Source organism: Trachurus japonicus, chromosome 6, assembly GCF_045865225.1.
Source record: "Trachurus japonicus isolate A0001 chromosome 6, Traja_1.0".
In the NCBI taxonomy this organism is placed as follows: domain Eukaryota; kingdom Metazoa; phylum Chordata; class Actinopteri; order Carangiformes; family Carangidae; genus Trachurus; species Trachurus japonicus.
In genome coordinates this window covers 2192514-2214204 of record NC_140912.1, presented here as the reverse complement: position 1 = coordinate 2214204, position 21691 = coordinate 2192514, and the positions used below count along the sequence as shown (strand labels likewise).

The 21691-nt window shown below is 41.8% G+C and overlaps 2 protein-coding genes across 5 annotated transcripts; both read right to left on the bottom strand.

The window, feature by feature from the left end:
- Window positions 1-1677: 1677 nt before the first annotated feature.
- LOC146985342 (spexin prohormone 2-like) lies at window positions 1678-5700 on the bottom strand. The gene is made up of 5 exons (XM_085780427.1): window positions 5659-5700; window positions 4286-4360; window positions 4150-4198; window positions 2647-2724; window positions 1678-2045 (listed from the first exon to the last, which is right to left on the bottom strand). Exons 1-5 carry the CDS (start codon window positions 5698-5700, stop codon window positions 1954-1956), a joined length of 336 nt encoding a protein of 111 aa, XP_085636553.1. The 3' UTR covers window positions 1678-1953.
- A 401-nt stretch (window positions 5701-6101) lies between these two features.
- tesmin (testis expressed metallothionein like protein) lies at window positions 6102-19827 on the bottom strand. 4 transcript variants are annotated; one of them, XM_085780541.1, is made up of 11 exons: window positions 19586-19827; window positions 19283-19372; window positions 18770-18854; window positions 18557-18661; window positions 16798-16891; window positions 16181-16271; window positions 15286-15357; window positions 15059-15161; window positions 10890-11027; window positions 8370-8467; window positions 6102-6555 (listed from the first exon to the last, which is right to left on the bottom strand). In XM_085780541.1, the coding sequence occupies exons 1-11, from the start codon at window positions 19813-19815 to the stop codon at window positions 6366-6368; spliced, it is 1296 nt and encodes a 431-aa protein (XP_085636667.1). In that variant the 5' UTR covers window positions 19816-19827; the 3' UTR covers window positions 6102-6365. The 4 variants fall into 4 exon arrangements, with proteins under 4 accessions (XP_085636667.1, XP_085636668.1, XP_085636670.1 ...); XM_085780542.1 differs by having other exon boundaries at window positions 16810-16891; XM_085780543.1 differs by having other exon boundaries at window positions 6418-6555; window positions 8366-8467.
- Between the last annotated feature and the right edge of the window lie 1864 nt (window positions 19828-21691).

The window sequence follows — 21691 nt, the reverse complement described above, 5'->3', positions numbered from 1 at the left end:
TTGGAGATGTATTTTAGGTCTTCATTAAATGTAAGCCATAATCATTACAATTAAAATAAATTCAATAAATAAAGACATGAAATGTTTCATTCTGTGTGTAATGGAGCTATATAATGTATTAGTTTCACCTTTTGAATTGAATTACTGACATAAATATAATAAATAAATACAACTTTTCCATGACAATATAATTAATTGAGATGCACCTGTAATTCTAATCCTCAAACAGCAAGAAGATGGTTTATCTGTTTTTTAACAAAAACAAACTGACAGTGAAGAAACTGGGAGGAGCTTACAGTAATGGTGATGAAAACAACAATTCCCATGATGCCACATTATTTCATGATGTCGCCCAACGCCATATATTGTTGTTGTTTTGATTGAGAGACCCCTAGAGGCAGAAGTTAGAGACTGTTTAACGGTGATCATGCACACACACAGAGTGGGTAGGTACAGTGTGGGGGCCACACTTGAATCTCATAGGGTGAAGATAGGGTTAACCCCTCCCTCCCTTCCTTCCTCCCTGCAGATGGAAACATGCAGAAATGTCTAAAGTGGTTCCAGCAGCAGAGTGATGAAACTTCTCTGGGTTGGTCTGGACAGAAATGTGATCAGTCCAAACAGAGGTGATATCCGTTACAGGATTAGCTAAACCAAGCACTGCTGCTGTTTGTTTTACTGAGGCTAATACAGACTGTTTATATGGCTGGAGGAAATAGGGCTTTGAGTGGTGGAGGGGACAGGGAGGTCACGGTGTTCAGATGGAGCTTCTCTGGCAGAAAGCAGCAGCTTATCAAGATACAGCTGTGGAGCAGAAAGCCTCCATTCACACAACCTGATGGACATACCACTCTGGCTCTGTAGGGACAGACTACAGTCACATGGACCCAGACTCAGCCCGTGCAGCCCTGCTGCTAACGAGCTAATCTGTTAATTGGCAGTTTGACAATGTTGTCCTAATTTGGTAGGAACAGATACTGGAGAACAGATTTTTGTCATTCCCTTGCAGTAAAACAGAGCTGCTTCCTCTTATTTACCTGATATTTCCCCACAGAGGTGCTGCAGTTGTTTCTATGGCCATGGCACTGAAGCAATGTAAAAAAGCAAAAACAAAGAAAGGGCAAAACATTTTCTCGCGTTTTGGTGGGGTTTTTTTTGCATTTGGTGTAATTTCCATTTTTCAATTGTGAATTAAAGACCACAGGCAACTGACACTATGGAGTCATAACACAAATCACCTGTTGCAACAATATAAGTTTGTCATTGTGACTTTCACCAACATAAAATATGGCATGCCATCTCAATCAGTATTGAATAAATCAATGTTTAATATAAAGCTATAAAATAAATTGATCTGGTTACAAATGCTGAAATACATAAGTAGATATAAATATAAAATTGTGTCAATAAATAAAAGCTAAATGATCTTGATTATTGATTATTTTATTTCTTAAAACCACATTCATTTCCCATCTCTTTTTATTTCCATCAGTAATATTCAAATAAGGGGGCGTGGCTATCTGACATATTTAGACCAAAGCAGCAGCACCATTATGTACTTTATCTTATACTGATTTAAATGCTGTTCCCTAGTTTGTGGACAGGTTCTCTGTTATCTACGGCTGCCCTCTGGTGGTCACACTGACACAATGCAGCCACAGAGACAGAACATAGTGGTAAAGACCGTGTTCATTTATTTAGAGCATTTACGGTATCTATCAGATTTATATACAGCAGCCTGAAGTCTGTACAAAGACACACACAGATTATTCATGAGTAAAAAATACAATATAGAAGAAAAACCAAACAACTCACACTGCAGAAACGTAAAGAGAGTGTTTGTGATAAACTTCTGATGGTCTGGTTGTAGCACCTCTTATGTCTCCGCCTGTCACATTCAATAGAAAGTGGAATCTGACCATGATGAACTGAACTGTTGGTGTGCCGGTGGTCTCATCTGTCCTGGAGGTAGTGGATCAGGACTTTCTCTGAGCTCACGATGTGACCGGCTTTACTGAAGTCCAGTGACTGCAGCCTCTGGATGCCTGCACGCACACACACACACACACACACACACACACACACACACACACACACACACACACACAGGACAGAGCTTCACTACATGCATTGTTGTACTGTAATGTCAACTAACCCTTAAAGGGATAGTATCATTTTTTTTTAAGTGGGGTTGTATGATCTACAAATAGCCCTTAAGTACTTTAATTGCAGTAGAAGACTCTCTGCACTCCTCCCGTTAGCAACGCCAGCCCATAGCCCTGCCCAGAGATTTACAACATACAGTGTTGTGAACAGACCAAAAGAAATGGCCTATTTTCGCAGCCTAAAAGAGGTTTTACCTGAAAAAAAAAATACACAGTTCCATTGTTCACTATAATATAATTTTTTCCAGCCCTTCAAAGTGCAGGAAAAACTCAGTTTTTATTGGGACCTAACCAACTCACGTGTCCCTGGGCCTGGGCAGGGCTATGGGCTGGCGTTGCTAACGGGAGGAGTGCAGAGAGTCTTCCACTGCAATTAAAGTACTTAGGGGCTATTTGTAGATCATACAACCCCACTTTTAAAAAAAATGATACTATCCCTTTAACACACTGTGTGATGAGCCGCGGCGACGTGCTCCTGTACCTCGGAGAGCTGCGTACCAGCCCTGCAGACCCTGCTTCAGGACGCTGTTGTCCTCCTCTGAGACAAACCTCCTGCCATCTGAGGACACAGCAGGAGACACATGGTTTCTCTGACACCTTGCTGTCTGACAGTGGACTGCTGCTGTGAGCGTGGGCCAGTCCCAACACTAGACACCTGTTACCATCACACAACTGATCAGCTGATCAATTCCTCTGGTTTTCACCAAACCTGGGATCAATCAAACTTTAGACACACATTCTGTACAATCACTGTTACAGATAATGAAAGAAGAAAGAAGAAGTCTGTCTGCTCTGTTCATTAGGGGTGGGAGAAAAATCGATTCACATAAGTATCGCAATATTTTTTTGACAATTTTTTAATTTTTTTTTTTTTTCTTTTTAATATTGTGCAATGTGCATTTGTTCGCCTTTTTTACATACAGAGAGTCCAGGTTTTGAAAAAGGTTTAAAGGGATAGTTCACCCAAAATTCAAAATTCACTCATTATCTACTCACCCTCATGTCAACTAAGGGCTGGGAGAATTTTCGGAGTCCTGCCTTCTCTGAGTTACGGGGGGGTCCGTGCAGCAGTATTTGTCCATATAATGGTTGTCAATGGATACCAACTTTCTTCGTCCAAAAAGACACACCAAAAAACATCCAAATAACTCCATACTGCTCGTGTGTATGTCCCTCTTGTATTGAAGCCCCGACATGAGAAATTGTTCTGAAAATAATTAAATAAGTCTATATTTTAAGCTTGTTTGTAGCAGAAGCTCCCAGTGTCTCGGTTCACTGCTCTACCGGCGGAACAATTTCTCATGTCGGGGCTTCAATACAAGAGGGACATTACAGACGAGCAGTATGGAGGTATTTGGATGTTTTTTGGTGTGTCTTTTTGGACGAAGAAAGTTGGTATCCATTGACAACCATTATATGGACAAATACTGCTACGCGGACCCCCCCCGTAACTCAGAGAAGCCACGGAGGACTCTGAAAATTCTCACAGCTCTTAGTCAACATGAGGGTGAGTAGATAATGATTCTATTTTGGGTGAACTATCCCTTTAAGTTCACTTTATAATGGAGTATGTTCATTTATAGGCTCCTACAGTATCTGTGTGCAGATAAATGTTAAAATGTAGCAGTTCACCTCAGTCTATATCTCATTTTGTCAGAAAGGTTTCAGAAGCCTGCTTTTTCTATACTCTTTTATTTTTGCCTCTCTTATACAGTCCAGGCTTTTGAAAAGAGAGTAAACATATATATTGCTGCTGAATTAATCTTAAAAACTGACTTACTTACATGTGATGTGTATTTTTTGGGGAAATACGATTCCTGGAATAGTCTGTAGACAATCATAATCATTCAACTGTTTCACTGGTGTTAAAAAAAATGGGCAATGTCGTAGAATCACAATTTAAATCAAATCGGCATCCAAAAAATCGTAGAAGAATCGAATCAGGGGAAAAGCATATCATCCCAGCCCGAGTGTCCATACTCACGTTTTCCCTTCAGATACATCATGGACTGAGGACCCCAGTGGACGTTGAGCTGAGGGACAGGACAGACAGGACAACTGTTTGCTTTGGGCGTGTTACAGGAGACCAGTGGAGACTGTGAGTGGATGGTGAGTTTTACCTTCTGTGCATGACAGGACGCGACCAGCAGGGAGATGATTACAGCACATGTCCACACAGCGTTGGCCTTTATCTTCTGGAAACACAAGCACAAATCACGCTAACTGTGGTCACGTGTGAGCTCAGCCACAGATCAGGAAGTAAACTCAAGTCAGAACAGTGGAGTCACTACAGAAAAACATCCCACATGCTGAAGAGACCTGGTAGCTGAGCTGTTTCAGTCAAACTGCATGTGTAACCCTGCATCACGAAAAAACACACTGTGCTCTCCGGAGAGCTGAACCGAGCTCCTACAGTCACTGTTAGTGCTGTATAGAGTTCATACACTACACACAGATTAACATGTGGTACGTGTGTGTGGAGAAAGACACATCCTTTGTTTCCTTGGTCTTTGTATCCTGAACGCAACACTACATTACTTAACATCATATAAAACAATGCAATGTAATAAAACACAAAATAATATAATCTAATAATCAATATCTGCCATCATGCATATTGTATAAATACCAATCTATCAATAAATAATATAATAAAATATCATTTTCAGTATCATATTAAATAACGATGAATCAAAAAGTCAAAGAAAAATAATAATCAATATAATAGCAAAAAATATTCAATGATAAATATTCAAGTGACACTTAGTGGCCTGAGTATTATTTTAAATATTAAATGCAAACTTTCTCTTAATAAAAAATAAAGGGTTTAACTGAAATTATTGTCATAAATAAATCAGTCATTTTCTTTTTCGTGAACTGATGCATTTAACACAAAATAATTACATTTAAAAGTGAATACATTTCAGATGTTATAGAACTTTAGACTTTTATAAAAACAACTCTTCAGCACTGACACAGTTTAAAGACGGACACACATTTGAGCGAGTATGAAAAGTTGAAAACATGCACTTGCTTCACTCACCATGTCTGCTACAGTCCGCGGTCTCAGCATGTGTGTGTGTGTGTGTGTGTGTTTCAGAGCGATGTTCTCGGCTGCTTATATCCTCCATCAGCAGCAGCAGCAGCAGGAACCGGTTCGATCCTGCTCCCTGTGAGGCCTGGCAGGACTCCTGTTTACTAGAAGCTCAAAAACAGCACAAAAACACAGGCTGACGTCACGGCCGTGATCTGCACCCAGGAACATCAATAGTATGGAGCCGCTGTGTGGACCCTCCGAGTGCTGAGCTCTGTGTTTGTGTGCGACTGCTAGTAACACAGGTGTTTTATGTGTATATTGTTATTTCCAAAACAGGTTTCCCAGTATCAGCAAATCAGTTCTAGCAGATGAGCATTACTGATTATCCACAGTCTTCATCATCAAACAAAGACATGTAAACAGCAGCCATCAGAGATACGCTGCTCCGTGGCAAACCTCTGCCAAGACGCCACCTGACAGCATTATTTTCTTGTACATCACAAGTGTAAGTTTTTGAAGTTTGTCAAATAAGTTGTGTAGGGATTGTCTGTAGTTCAGTTCAGCTTCTGTCCTGCTGCATACTGAAACAAGACGACATTTTCAGTTATTGCATCGAAAAATAAAAACTATTTGGAAATCCCAGTGTTGTGTGGTAAGTAAGAAAATACATGTAAAAACAAGATGCAACTTAATACTTTTATTTTGGAACCTATTCAGACCAGAAATGATATAAACCTCTATTCCGAGCCCTTTGCGTAAATAAACACATTTTAATTATTTTAAATATCCCAAACAGGAGAACACACAGCAAAGAATAAATAAATTAAATAAGTTATTTTTTTCACAGGATGCGCACAGATTAGTCAGTGACTTGTTTATGGTAAAAAAAACTGACACTGAGTCAGAATGTTTTTTAAAAGCACAAAAACATTGCTCTTAACTAGTCATACAGTGTCTGCTGTATAAATAATAAAACAGTAATGTACTAAGTGCAACTTAGTAGCACACAACACATCCAGAACATACATTTTACTTTAACTATTACATTCTTCAGCAAAAAAGAACTTAGATCTTCACACATGTAAATGAACTCATATGATGAAGCTGTAAAATAAAATAAAAGACCTTATTTTGTCTATTGCCTTTGGTCATACTCCACAGTGTTATTGTAATGTCTCAATAGGCTTGAACATGGCCTTGACAATCTGAGTGATACAGTGACCGAACTCTTCCAGGACCATGTGCTCGGCCTGGGCAGGACTCTGGTCCTCCCGCTCAGCCTCCTCAGCCTGGGCCAGCAGACAGCCGCACACAGCATCCATCACAGCCGGAGTTATCACTGACACGGGCCATCTGAACACACACACACACACACACACACACACACACACACAGGCAAACACTCATTTCCATCCTGTGTCTTGTTTTTTTGTTTTGTTTGTTTGCTCAGCATCCGTTCCCCTGGAATCTCTAACCGGACAATTTTCAGACACCTTGTCTGTTGTGTTAAAGTTACTGACAGACAACCTATATTTCTTAAAAAGATAGTTCACCCAAAATTGAAATTTCACTCATTATCTACTTACCCTCATGTGGACTAAGGGCTGGGAGAAGTTTCAGAGTTATCCGTGGCTTCTCTGAGTTACAGGGGGTCTCGGCGTAGCAGTGCATGTCCATATAACGGTTGCAAATGGATACCAACAGTCTTCGTAACAAAAAGACACACCAAAAAACATCCAAATGTTGCATCCTCCATGCTGCTCGTATGTAATGTCCGTCTTTTATTGAAGCCCCGAAATGCGAAATTGTCCCGAAAAAAATAAAGTAAGTCTATATTTCAAGCTTGTTTTGTAGCGGAAGCTTCTCAAAGCTCCTCTTCCCGGTTCGTCAAATTTGGACGAACTGGGAAGAGGACGGACCCTGGTTCGTCCAAATTTGACGGACCAGGAAGAGGAGCTTCCGCTACAAACAAGCTTGAATATAGACTTATTTAATTTTTTTCGGGACAATTTCGCATTTTGGGGCTTCAATACAAGACGGACATTACATACGAGCAGCATGGAGGTATTTGGATGTTTTTTGGTGTGTCTTTTTGTTACGAAGACAGTTGGTATCCATTTGCAACCATTATATGGACATGCACTGCTACGCCGAGACCCCCTGTAACTCAGAGAAGCCACGGATAACTCTGAAACTTCTCCCAGCCCTTTGTCGACATGAGGGTGAAATTTCAATTTTGGGTGAACTATCCCTTTAACTGGTCAAGTAAAGAGGATGAGTGCATTGTCTCACTTCTTGTTGCTGCTGTTTCTGTTGTCTACATGCCGTTCAGATCTGATAGGGTTGTTTTTTAGCTGTTAACCTTGACTTCTCTCTCTCTCCCTCCCTGTTTAATTCTTCCCCTGCTTCTTTTAGGAATAATGATACATCTAAGTATAGTTCTGTGATTTGTTTTATTTATTTGTTAGGATCCCCATTAGCTGCGCTCTAGAACGCCGCTAGTCTTCCTGGGGTCCACAGTTAAAACCAATACATTTAAACATAAATCTGCAATCACAACATAACATGGACACATGGCTCACTGTATTGGAAGCACTCCTCCACTTCTCGATTGTTACTGCAGCTCTAGCAAACCAGAGTGGCATAGTGGACTGACCGTAAGGTGTTTAGGTTCGTACCCGGCTGCACAGGGTCCAGCCCTGTACCAGGTTTATACCCCATCCAGTCTGAAAACACTTTCTAAATCTAGTTGGGAATACTACAGACTAAACACCTTATACTAGAGCCGGTCTGTGGCAATGGTTGTTAAAAAACCCAACAACTAATGGGAAAAGTCGGCTGATTAGCGATGGACATATGATCATTCAGTCAGTCAGTCAGTCAGTCAGCGATATTTGCTAACATAGGTCTGGCCCTACTGTTACTGAGGTGTCAAGAGTAGCACACAGAGAGCTGATGGAGCTGACTGGTGGAGCCAAACAGTGAAAGACACAAACATGAAATTGTTAGTAATGTAATGTGCTCTTGAAGCTAATTAACTACGGCTAGTCCATTTAAAAATTCTCTACCAAATTGCAACAGAACAAATCTGTTCACATGGTTCTTGTTTGATATTAGAGATTTAAAGCAGCTCGGATGCAGAATGATGTGGTGTCAAACTGACTCACTTGTCCTTGACACTTTTCTCTTTGAGGCACATTTCAGAGCTATCGTCATAGTTTCTGCAGCCAACACATTTACAGCTCGAAGTACACATGATGTTCGCCTGCACAAACACACACACACAGAGGTTAACGCATTCTCAAAAGACAGTGGGAAAAAAAAATGTGAGTACCAGTATGTTTGAAACTGACTGATATTATAAGGTGATATAAAACAAAAGAAATAAGATGGAGGCATACAGGCAGATTTTCAATTACTATTCCAAATGATACATTTATCTCTACCAGAGAAACTGGAATTAACACAACAGATTACTATGGTTGTCAGCCTCCGCTAGACAGGTCAGCGGAGGCTAGACAGGTCAGATCCTTGAATTAACCATTTGCCAATTTCCATTGGCATAAAGGCTTCACGTGAACTGTTGACCTTCAAAATCTCATCAGTTCATGCTTGAATCTCACTGGAATTTGTAGCAAAACTAAAGGAAATCCCATTAAAGTTCTCAAGGTGGGTTCATTAAGGCCAAAATCATGTTTTGTGAGGTCACTATGACCTTGACCTTTGATCACCAAAATCTAATCAGTTCATCTTTGATTCTAAGTGAATGTTTTTGCCACATTTTGCGTTGTGTTGGCAATGCATCATGAAGGTGTAGCCTGGACATGGCCAGAGACCTAGAGACCTTGGGCCCTAGTTTTGTAGACGCCGCGCCAACGGGGTGTGTCCAGGTGCATTTTGCAAGTTTGGTGCACTCCCCTCGTCCCTCCTACCGGCGCAAACGGCAAAGAGGGAGGAGACAAGGCGGGAGTGGGAAAGGAGGAGGAGAGAAAGGCGTGAAGTGGGATTAACACAGCCGATTCAGATCTTCACCAATCAAATGAGCTCCTCTCCTCACCTTTAACTGCGCTGCGGGCGATGCGCACTGCAATTTTGTCATTTTATACTTTGACATGGACAGAGGAGACAGCGATGCCAGAGGCCGAACCTCTCCCAGGAGGAAACAGCTGTTTTGGTCCAGGAGGTCTGAACTCAGAGTGACCGAATAATGAGTTTACTAATATCCTTAATCAGGTTTGATCTGATACACTGAGAACCGCTGCCCAGTGTAAAAAACAACAACTAATAAACTAATAAAGAAACTCATATTTAGTATTTAAACCCTGTGTAAGACAGATGAGAAGTGTGCACTGATCACAACATAAACAAACACCATGCGTAACAGGGATGAAATCAGGAGCATCTCAGCGTAAAGGACACTCTCTCTCTCTCTCTCTCTCTGTCTCTCTGTCTGTCAGTCTCTTTTTTTTTTTTTTTCTGTGATGAGAGATGCTGAGTATAGGCTATATACTCACTATCTGATGCCAAGGCTGTTGTGGTTGGCTAACTGTGCGTTCACACCAAAAGCTTCCAAAGCGTCAAAAACGCCGGAAGTCAATTCATTTTCAATGAGAGCCTGGCGACACTGAGCGTCCAAAGCGTCACCAGACGAGAAGTTGAGCCAGGTTTAACTTTAGGGTAAGCTATGACGCGGTTCGGCGGCAACCGGCGGCAGCCTGTCAGAATAGAGATGTCCGTCGGCTGCCTTTTTTTTGTATTTCGGCTCCCCAATGACCAGCGCGATCGAACTTTGACCTCAGTCACGTGACAAGCGGCCAAAGCGGCTGAAAATATTTGCCGTTTTGGGAGCTGTCTTGTCTGACGCCCACCCTCGAGCGTTTTTGACGCTTTGGAAGCTTTTGGTGTGAACACACAGTAAGAGAGATGATAGTTTGTTTGTTTTTTGTTTTTCATTACGGCTGCGTGACGACACGGTCGCTCGCCCACTAACAAATTAAAAGTACGGTAAGTAAATAAATAAAGCGGATCATCACAACGGCACAGTGTGTAGTCTCAACACAGCAGTGACATGCAGTCATCCACCCTCACAGTCCTGCTCTTGGGACATCCGCAGCTGCTTTTTAGTCCCAGTTCGTCCCTGCTGTGTTAATTCAGGTGGAGTTTCCATTACGCGTGCCGACAGCCTTTGATCTGACGTCAGATGTGACGGGACAATCTATATAGATATAAATTCACGTGTTGATTCCATTAGTTGCATTAAATAGTGGTTATTGTGGTTATTTATTGCATCTAAATGTGCCTGGAACTGTGGAAACCTGCCTGCCAATCTACCACTGCACTGGCTGCGCTTCGCCTTGCGCCGAGAGTAGACCTGGTTTGAGGGGGCGAGCTCTCAGCGCACCCTCGGCGGGGCAGTTTCGCACGAAACTTCCACTGCGGCAAGCTGAATCTGTGACACCTCCCCCTGCTGCGCTGCCACACCCATCTCGGCGCAGCGCTATCTACCAATCTACCAGTCTGCCAAACTGACCGTGAGCCATGCTGCGCTGGACGAAACTTGCACTGCACTGGTTGCGCCACCCTGCGCCGCGCCACGAAACTAGGGCCCCCAATGTTGGCCACTGTCAACAGTAGTGAACCTGGGTCACTGTGTGTGTGTGTGTGTGTGTGTGTGTGTGTGTGTGTACCTCATAGCACTCGCAGTAGTTCTTAAGGCAGTTGGAGCGTTTACAGTTGCAGCCTTTGTTGTGCCAACCTTTGACCACTCCTGACCTCCCACCAGCAATCTTGGGCCTGAAGGCGTCTGGGTTACGACCTAAACAAGACTACAGAGGAGAAACACCAGTGATGATTAGAGAATGGCCCTTTAATAATGTTAATGGTCCTCAACCAGTGTTACACACATCTACAGCTCATCACATGGTAAGTACAAGAGGGAGGATCAAACAATCCTCCAAGTAAGAAAAAGCATGACAGCATGATGTTCAATTGTCAGAGCATGAGATGAATAGATGAAGTCTCACTGGGAACTATCTAGATTAGCTTCCACCACCATTCCCCATTCCCTCCAGGAACACGAAACACTCCCGATATGCTGCTGGCCGCCAGTTCGTCACGCTTGTTTGGGAGTTGACATCTCCCATGAGGACTGATGGGCAACTGCTCAGACGTCTTTTGGGCAGTGTTTGGGGGTTTTATCTGGAACTTTAAACACTGCATCAGAAAAAACAATGTATCTTCTTCCTCTCAGAGTTTAAAGCCCCAGTATGTAACTTATTTGGCTTTTTATTGGCGTTCAAGACAACTCGGAGGTCGGAAATCCCAACTTGAAAATTTCCGACTTCCGACATCATTGCGTTCACGCTGCAGGAACTCGGGAGGAAAAAAAACATGGATACCTGAAGGAAGTTTGGCGTATTATTGTGGCTCATAGCTGAATACGAAAAATAAATGCAGCAGTAAATGATGTTTATTTTGGAGGAGAGGAGACGCTGCAGATGAGTGCACATATAATGTTATAGCCTTGATAACAGTTGAACGTTATTTCTGTCACATACGAAGACCGCAATTTCACACCGTACAACAATCACAGCTTAATATAAACGTATTTCATATAGGCTACTGCAATAATACACAAAAATATGCATTAAAACCTCGACAAATAACTTAAAATGTCTAAATTGTAACCATTTAAGACGAGGGCTGCCATGTTTTGATGTTGTTGTGACGTGAAGTCGGAAAGTCGGAGCTCTGATATGATACCCGAGTTCCCGACCTGTAATTTCCGAGTTTGACGCCGTTCAATTCATTTTTTACAACTCGGAGCTCGTTTTTTTCCGACTTCCGAGTTGTCTTGAACGCAGCATAAGAATGAGTTGTTACAAGTCGTTACAAATACGTAAGTGGGCGACGCACCGAACCGAGGCGGCCATGTTGCATCGCCATTTTTTACGTTGAGTGGCAGCGTGACCGTAGGTAACCACGTTAACTCAGCGGAGCTGTGGGCTCGGCCTGTTAAAACTGTCACCACTGTGTAGTGTGAGGAAGAACGGAGGCACTGGTGTTGCATTCAGGTGCAGTCAGGCAGACGGCCATCGGCAAACCAACCGGATGTCATTTTACTCCACGAGAGAAAGACGGTAAAATGTGGGTCAGGTAGACAATACGACATCACCATGACAACATATTGTCACGCCTGTATTGTTTTGCCTTGTGCTGGCGGACCACTTGTTTACATAGACGCTTGTTTATCCTGTTACATGCAGCGCCTGTTGTCTGTCTGACGTCTGCCCGATTTCACGTGAATGCAACATCAAGAATACGTTCAGATATGCAACCACACCGCTAGATGGGGGGAATTCCTACATATTATACCTTTAAGCTTTGTTGTTGCTGTTATGGTTACAGTAGAAAAGACTGATATCAGGGTGACGGTTGTATTTGTCATGTGGTGTTTGTGGTTAAGCCACTGTCCTCACAAGTGAGAAAAATGTGTGTGTGTGTGTGTGTGTGTGTGTGTGCAGCAGAGTGTGAGAGAAAACATGTCTCCCTGTGAGTGTTTTCCAGTAACTGAGCCGTTGAATCAGATTCACTAATAGTGTGACACCGTTCACCCAGGCTGAAACACCAATTACAGCGATCAGTGCTGTCAGCCCAACTACTGCTGCAGATCAAACACCAGCAGCCAGCAACAGTCGATGGTGTTTCAGACCAAGTGATTAAACTGTTTCAAAATATAAGAGGAACTATGCAAGTCTTGTCTCTGTTCCTCTGTTTTGATAACCCTCCGCCTGGCCATGTGCATTTGTTTTTAACAAAGCTGTCGAAAAATCAATCCATGGAGCGGTGGATAACGTTATATGACATATATGATGTTACAACATGTATATTTGCGTAGGCTTATCTGTCATAAACAAAAGATTGCCGGTTGCGGAGCGCGTTTGTATCGCGGTGCGCAGCGACGAGAGCTGGGACACCGGGGCGGCGACCAGGTACTACACTGATGTTGCAAGGCTGGTTGAGATGCCAGGTGGAAGACAGAGAGCTTCTGTTCTTACTCGTAACAAGCCACAAGTCATGTAGTTAACAATCAAAATTACTCCAGAGCTTTTTAATTGAGGTAAAAATGCAGCATAGCCATGGGAGAAATCCCACTTAGTTCCTCTTTAAATTGTCTCTCAGTATTAATCGTAAGCTGCTTTCAATTACAGTGTGACAGAGGCGGGAGTGGGAAAGGAGGAGGAGAGAAAGGCGTGAAGTGGGATTAACACAGCCGATTCAGATCTTCACCAATCAAATGAGCTCCTCTCCTCACCTTTAACTTCGCCGCGGGCGATGCGCACTGCAAGTTTGTCATTTTATACTTTGACATGGACGGAGGAGACAGCGACGCCAGAGGCCGAACCTCTCCCAGGAGGAAACAGCTGTTTTGGTCCGGAGGTCCGAGCTCAGACTGGCCGAATAATGAGTTTACTAATATCCTTAATCAGGTTTGACCTGATACTTTGAGAACCGCTGCCCAGTGTAAACTAATAAAGAAGCTCACATTTAGTATTTAAACCCTGTGTAAGACAGATGAGAAGTGTACACTGATCACAACATAAGCAAACACCATGCGTAACAGGGATGAAACCAGGAGCATCTCAGCGTAAAAGACTCTCTCTCTCTCTCTGTCTGTCAGTCTCTTTTTTAATTTTTTTTCTGTGATGAGAGATGCTGAGTATAGGCTATTTACTCACTATCTGATGCCAAGGCTGTTGTGGTTGGCTAAGAGAGATGATAGTTTGTTTGTTTTTTGTTTTTCATTACGGCTGCGTGACGACGTGGTTGCTCGCCCGCTAATAAATTAATAAAGTAAGTAAATAAATAAATAAAGCAAATCATCACAACAGCACAGTGTGTAGTGTCAACACGGCAGTGACATGCAGTCATCCACCCTCAGTCCTGCTCTTGGGACATCCACAGCTGCTTTTCAGTGCCAGTTCATCCCTGCTGTGTTAATTCAGGTGGAGTTTCCATTATGCGTGCCGACAGCCTTTGATCTGACGTCAGATGTGACGGGACAATCTATATAGATATAAATTCACGTGTTGATTCCATTAGTTGCATTAAATAGTGGTTATTGTGGATATTTATTGCATTGAAATGTGCCTGGAACTGTGGAAACCTGGCACACGTCTTGGTGACGTGTGTGCAATGCGAGCCAGTCAGCCAATCTACCACTCCACCAGCTGCACTTGCCATGCACCGAGAGTAGACCTGGTTTGAGGTGGCGAGCTTTTGGCGCACCCTCGGCGGGGCATTTTCGCACGAAACTTCCACTGCTCCAAGTTGAATCTATGACCCCTCCCCCCCACCTCCCCAATTACAGTGTGACAGAATTTTTAAGTTCTGTGATGTTTCTCGTCAAAATACATACCCCTTCTTCTGCAAATGTCATGTACACAAGCTTGTATCTAATTTTCTCTACCATGGACTGAAGAGTTTCATCCTAATCACAAAGCCAAGAGGACGGGAAATAGCTCCTCCCACTATTGTGTTTAACCAATTAATATTGATTTATTTATCAATGATTTCTTGAAATTCTAACTTAACTTTATTTTGACATTCAATTCAATTTATAAAAGAACCAATGGTTCAGTCAGTAATGATTTGTGCATTAGCCCTCCATTCATCATTCATTCATATTACCATTCACTAACATCCATATGTTAATTCAATGTGTTTCTATTAATAGTACCATAAGCAATATGGTCTAACTTTGATTAGATGATGTTCTTTTCATGCATTGGCTGGTTTAGTTATTCTGTGAACTGTGAAGCCTTAGGCTCCTGTTTTTATCACAACCAGTACAGACCTTAATGGCCTTGTGCCGTTTTGTCTCGTGCTCTGCATTGTTGTGGCAGTTGGAGCAGTCACAGTTGTTGCACATGACTCCATTAGCAAAACAGTCACAGTAGCTGAAAGAGACAGTCACACACAAGTGTATTAAACACCATCAAACAACATAAAAAGTGTATGTGATGGGTGTGCTTTCTACTGCTTCTGTTAGATATGGATAGATAGTAAACATGGTCTACTCACAGTTTGAGGCACTGGGATCTGGTGCAATGACAGGGCTTCCTGGACTTGGATTCAGACAAAGTTCCAACAGCTCTACAGGTGGAAGATGCAAAAACATGGTAGGTCTAATATCCAAGTCCTCGTTGTATAAAGATAAATTCTCAGTGCAACACTTCCACCTGCTTGTCAGGTGCTATGATGTTTTGAGTTCTTGAGGTATGGCCAAAGATGTGCTTTAAAACACTCAGTGACCTACGACCTGGTCACCAAACTCTGACCAGTTCTTCCTTGAGTCCATGTGCACGTATGCTACAAACTTACAGAAATCACCTTTCCTGAGATATCACAAGTATGTGACGAGAAAACATCTGGCTACAGCTGTGGCCAGCGTGGAAACATGAACAAGTTGAGGTCTGCTGGTTCTTTGTTTCACAATATGCAGAACTATGGCACACACAGATTATTAGCAAATTATCATAATATATATAATTTAATAAGCAAATTCTTATATATAAGAATATAAACTTATGGCTCCATCATCATCAGCTGTGGTAATGCATTTTAGTAACCTCCTTGTACACTATATTTGTAAACTGTGTAACAGGAGTTTGGCATAACAGACTGACAATATGAAAGTAGTGATCCAGCAGGAGTACACTGAGAACTTTTGCATGTGCTATAGTACAGATTAGTGCCATATTATTCACTGCATGACGTCCTAGGTGGTTTATATATGTTTTTAATCAAATGTATGTATGTGCATTGTGTGTGTTCAAGAAACAACAAGTTGGTTTTCGTGTCCTTTTTGTTCACTGTACAGAAAGTGAATTCCAAGCACCTAACAGCTTGCACCTAGACATTCCTGTTGTCTAAGTCTGTGTGGTGGAAGCAACCAGATCTCCTGAGCTGCTCTTACCGTGTTGGGGGGGCTGGAGGCTGCATGCTGACCGCCTGATCTTGGGGCTCGTACAGAGAACAAGCTGTCTTGTGGGGCTGGTAGAGAGATTCTGGTAAAACACAAAGAAAAAGATGATAAGTACAGAAACTTAGATTTAACTAAAACATGTGCATTTACTGAAGAACTGTGTGTGGTCACTGTACACTGCTGTTGTAGATTATGGTTACTGATAGGTAAGAAAGGGCATTATCAGTGACTGGACACATGGTGGCAGTATCACAATGATTTTTGACTGAAGCCTTTCATGTGCTCGCTGTCAATCAAGTGTAGTTGCTGCAGCATTCAGAGTTTTTCAGATATGATTCATTTTATGAACTCCTCTTTATCAAATCAAAACCAAACTATAACTTGTGTAAGTATAAGTAAGTATGTAATAGCAATGTTCTCTTTAAATGTAAAAATGGAAATTCACTTGGTGAGATGATTTCAGGTTGTGTTTTATTACTTTTTGATCTTTTGAGCACATTTAGGGTAGTTATAACACTCACAACCATCATTTCGATCAGTATAATAGTGATATTATTTTTGATGATGAAGTTTATCTCTACCTGGAACAAAACTAAACTCAACCCTACCTGTAACCTGACCTGGTCCAACCTCTGTGTGTGTTGGTGCAGACTCCAGGGTGAGAAACACAGGTCCAGGCTCACAGTGGTTGACTGGCACCACCTGTCCAGCATTACACACCACCAACACAGACAAGAGGAGGACTTGAATTGTTTGTCCATTATTCAAAGGTAAATCATGGATTCATAGGTATCTTTTCTGGTAATAAGTCAGGTCAATTTTCTAATCTAAACCAAAACGTTTTCTTTATTTCTGCGTCAGACAGGAAGTTGATTATCTGTGGGTTGTGGACTGTAGACATTTAAGGTCATGGGCAAATACCAAAAATAAAGTCTGCACACCAGGCACTGCTCCTAAGGGTGCATTTTAATAATTGATCACTACATGTATGTGTGTGTGTGTGTGTGTGTGTGTGTGTGTGTGTGTGTGTGTGTGTGTGTGTGTGTGTGTGACCCGCCCTTTATCAGGCCTCATCAGATGAAGGGAGTCTTATTAAAATGCACCCTTAGGAGCAGTGCCTGCTGTGCTGACTTTATTTTTGTACTTGTGTCTTTGTCCAGCACCCAGCAGTTAGTTTTTCTGGGATGTGAGTGCTGCCTCTGCATTTATTTAAGGTCATGTGACCATTGAGGAGCATCCACTTTACTTTATAGGGATAGTTCAACATTTTGGCAAATTGGCCCATTGCCATAATCCCTATAGTCATAGCAGTAGGTTTGTTACCTTTAATTGTCGGTGTAAGCTATTTTTAGAACGGTGGAGCAGAGCCGCGAGCTGCTCAGAGCTACGTTAATGGGATTTCTTCGTTTCCCTCATCAAACTCATCAAATACACAATCCAACAACTCCAAAACGACAAGTTGTGACCTGCACATTCACCACGCTATGAGATAATAACGGAACGTTACGAAACAGAGCCGTTTTCAAGGTAAATACAGAGACTGCTTGCTGAAAAACTGTCGGTTTTGCATGAATTTACTCTCAACTCAACTCAACTTTATTTATAGAGCCCTTTAAAACAACCACAGCTGAAACGAAGCGCTGTACATAATGCAACATATGGAAATAAAATAATTAGCAGAAGAATAAATATAAAATACTTTTAAAACAATTTAAAAGCAATAAAACAATTTAGAATTTAAATAAAACAATTAAAATAAAAGACAATAAAAACAATAAATAGAACAGACCATAAAACACTAAAACAGAGGTAGAGTCTCATGCTGAGTTGAAAGCCAAGGAATAAAAATGGGTTTTAAGACAAGTTTTAAAAATGGACAGTGAGGAGACCTGCCTAATGTGGAGGGGAAGCTCGTTCCACAGTTTTGGAGCGGCAACTGAAAAGGCTCTGTCCCCTCTGAGCTTCCGTTTGGACCTTGGTACCTCCAGGAGCAGCAGATCAGCTGACCGGAGGCACCGAGCAGGGGCGTAGGGGTGAAGAAGCTCAGAGAAGTAAGAAGGGGCCAGTCCATTTAAAGATTTAAAAACAAATAAAAGAAAACAAAGAAGAATACCTCTAAAACAACTCTGTCTCGTAACGTTCTGTTATTATCTCACAACTATTATGTCACAACTTGTCCACCAGAGCGTTTTGGAGTTGTTGGATTGTGTATTTGATGAGTTTATTGAGGGAAACTGCTATGACTATAGGGATTATGGCAATGGGCCAATTTTCCAAAATGTTGAACTATCCCTTTCAGGTAGAAAATGATACAAAAACAATTCAATACTCGATGAGACTACTCATGTATCTGATGGTACAACCTACAGGCTGCGTGATGTGGGATGTGACTTCAGTCAATCCCTCGTGAACCTGCTGATGGTCCATGGCCTGTGGTGGACAAATACTGAAGAGGGGAGAGTGTAAGTCCCCCTAAAACAAGACAAAAGACACACCCACACACATACAGACACAAATGAGCACTGTTTAAATTCTGAATTCATACAAAAGATGTGTTTGATTGAAAATGTTTGACGTCACCGGCATCATGCTGCAGAGAATAGGTTCAAACCAAGGAGCTGAGAAGGAGCTGTGATGGCTGCTGTCTGCTGGACCGGGCACAGGGCTGAGGAAACCAGGACACCTGAATCACTGATTTATTCTGACTATTTTAAGGTTATTTTAAGTGCTTTTAATGTTAAGGTTATTTTAATACACTTCGCAACAAGACATGACCTTATTTTTTTATACAAATGCTGCTATGGATTGATTGTTGCCAAAACTAAATTTTGTTGTATTGGTTCACCAGTGCAATGACAAAGTATCTTGAAATCTTGAAACACATAGGTCTGTACACACAAAAATGCTAGAATCTGTTGATTTAAAGTCTCATCATGTTGAAAGTGTTTAAAGACACAAATATAATAACTGATATTTCATAATGCTCTCAGCCTGTTCATCTGCGTCCCAAATGTAAAAATAGTTATGAACTGGCCTGAAGATTTACTCTTGATGTCTACTGGTACTGGACATGTGAAGTGATTGAGCACTTACCTGGTCAGGAGGTGATACTGACTGGACTGGTCCAGGAAGTAATCTGGATAAGTCATCTGACACTGAGTGGACGGACATGGACACTGGAACCTGCGATCAATACATGGGAGTCAGGCAGGCAACATTTACATCAGCTGTTTATATTGAGGTGAAAGCGTGTGAAGCAATATGAACAGCACACATGCCATCTATCTTTTTAATCATATGGAGGGATCAGGGATTTTACACAACATCTCAAACGGGACGAGGATGTATGGCCAGTGATGTAGTGAAAAGAAAACAGTGTATGGATGAACATTCAACCTTAAGTTGAAGGGGTCCAACATCCCTGGCTGGATGGTATGCTGCTGAGGATGGGGCGGTATTAGGGGTAAAGTGGCATCTGAAGGGGGAGGCACCCAAACAGGAGTCCCTGTAGAGCCAGTGTGAACATCACTGTCCCTCTTAGAGCTGCAGTCAGATGAAGGGTTGTCAGAGCCCACGTGTCCCTGTTCACAATGTGTTGCTTTCAACTGTGAAGTAGGGCTGTTCATCCTGCCACCATACACCTGTTTTAAAAACACATTATAATAAGTAAAGATGTTACTGGTACTTTGTACTGACTACACATTGTTGCTTTCTCTCCGCCTTACTTCATCATTCATGAAACCTGTTCTACTGTACTTCACTTTTTGTTGTTATTTTTTGTTTGCCCGTTAGATTTTGACAATTTGTACTCCACGATTCAAATACTGTGCTTTTGTACTCCACTACATTTCAATGAAGTACCCTTACTTTGAAACGCACCTTTAATCAGTGAATGGACTTTCTTTTATTTTGAAAGTGTGTCAGACATGTTCATGGTTCATGGCAGGAGAAAAACTAATCAGAGCAACTCTGTCAGCTATGTTTGAACCGTGTCCTAATGACGCTCCTAAGTTTATTCCGTCCATTTAGTTTGACGTGTTTGCTCTCAACATATTCGCTGCCTAAAATTGGAAAAACAAAACAAAAACACTACGACAATGGCTCCTTCAGTCAATTGTTTTCTAAGGGTAATTTCAGGTTGTCAGACAGTAAGTCTGGCTAGTAACGTTAACGTTAACCATGAAGATTTAGTAAAATAAAGTTCTTCAGAACTTGAACTAAAATCTAACACAACTGACCTGCACTGTGTCCACCTCCGTCTCCAGACTATGAAGCTAATTCAACTGTATTTCCTTCCGTTCATTGGCGCCAACCACAGCCGACCTAAACAGTTAGCTTTCAGTTAGCTAAACTAACGTCCGGTTGGTTCGATGATGGCGGATCACTGAATCACTTTAAATTAATTGACTTCAACCAAAGTCCTTCTCTGCTTCAACTGAGGGGCAGCACACTGAGTAACGTTACCGCAGCAGTCCGTTCACTCCGAAGTAATGAAGTTAATTATGTGAGACTGTGATGAGGATGAACCATGGCTCAGTTTTGACTGACAGGGTATCAGAGGAAGGTGTGTTGATGGTCTGCTCCAAACGGCGTGATACCTTCACGGACTCAAAGAACTGTCGAAATTATGAAAACCTAACGTGTAGGCCTACGTTTTCTTCTTCTTCTCCCTTGAGGTTCATAGGTGGTTTGACAAATATCACCACCAATGGAGTGTGGAAGAAACTGGCAGGGTAGTAGGCTACTCATATTCCCAAATAAATAAAATAAACCTCATATCCTCCCAATTAGTTTTGATATTTTAGAAACTCGAAAAGTCTAGAGTTGCAGTAGCTATTAGATCAAATTTTCATCCCTCTTAAATTTTGGATACACATTAATGTCTTACAGGCTGTGTAAACTAGTCTGAACTGAAACTGATTCTTCTACTCATCATTTTCTTTTCCTACATAAATCTGTAATCCTAAATTGAAATAGGCTACTACTTGGCTACTTAATTAATCCAACTCTTGCAGCTGTATCATGATGTAGGCTATGGTAAGGCTATATAGAGGCCTGAATGGTTTGTGAACTATAACTGAAACCCCTTATCATTGTTCTTTTTTGCCTTTCTTTGTGTTACTTGGCAGAATGGAGTTCTACCAACTTCTAGGTGCATACTGACCATAGACTGTAAAAAGAAGATAGGCTACTGACACAAGGGAGCAGGAGGTAATCCAACAGCCAAGGTCCAGAAGGCCTACACATGCTGCCATAAGGGACACTGGTATTTCCACAGGAGTTTTTACTTTTGTCTTTATTATCTGGTAGAAATGAATCCATATCGTTAAAGGGATAGTTCAACATTTTGGCAAATTGGCCCATTGCCATAATCGCTATAGTCATAGCAGTAGGTTCGTTAGGACCTTTAATTGTCGGTGTGCTATTTTTAGAACGGAGGAGCGGAGCGGCGAGCTGCTCAGGGCTATGCTACGGAGGCTAAGGGAATTTCTTGGTTTTCCT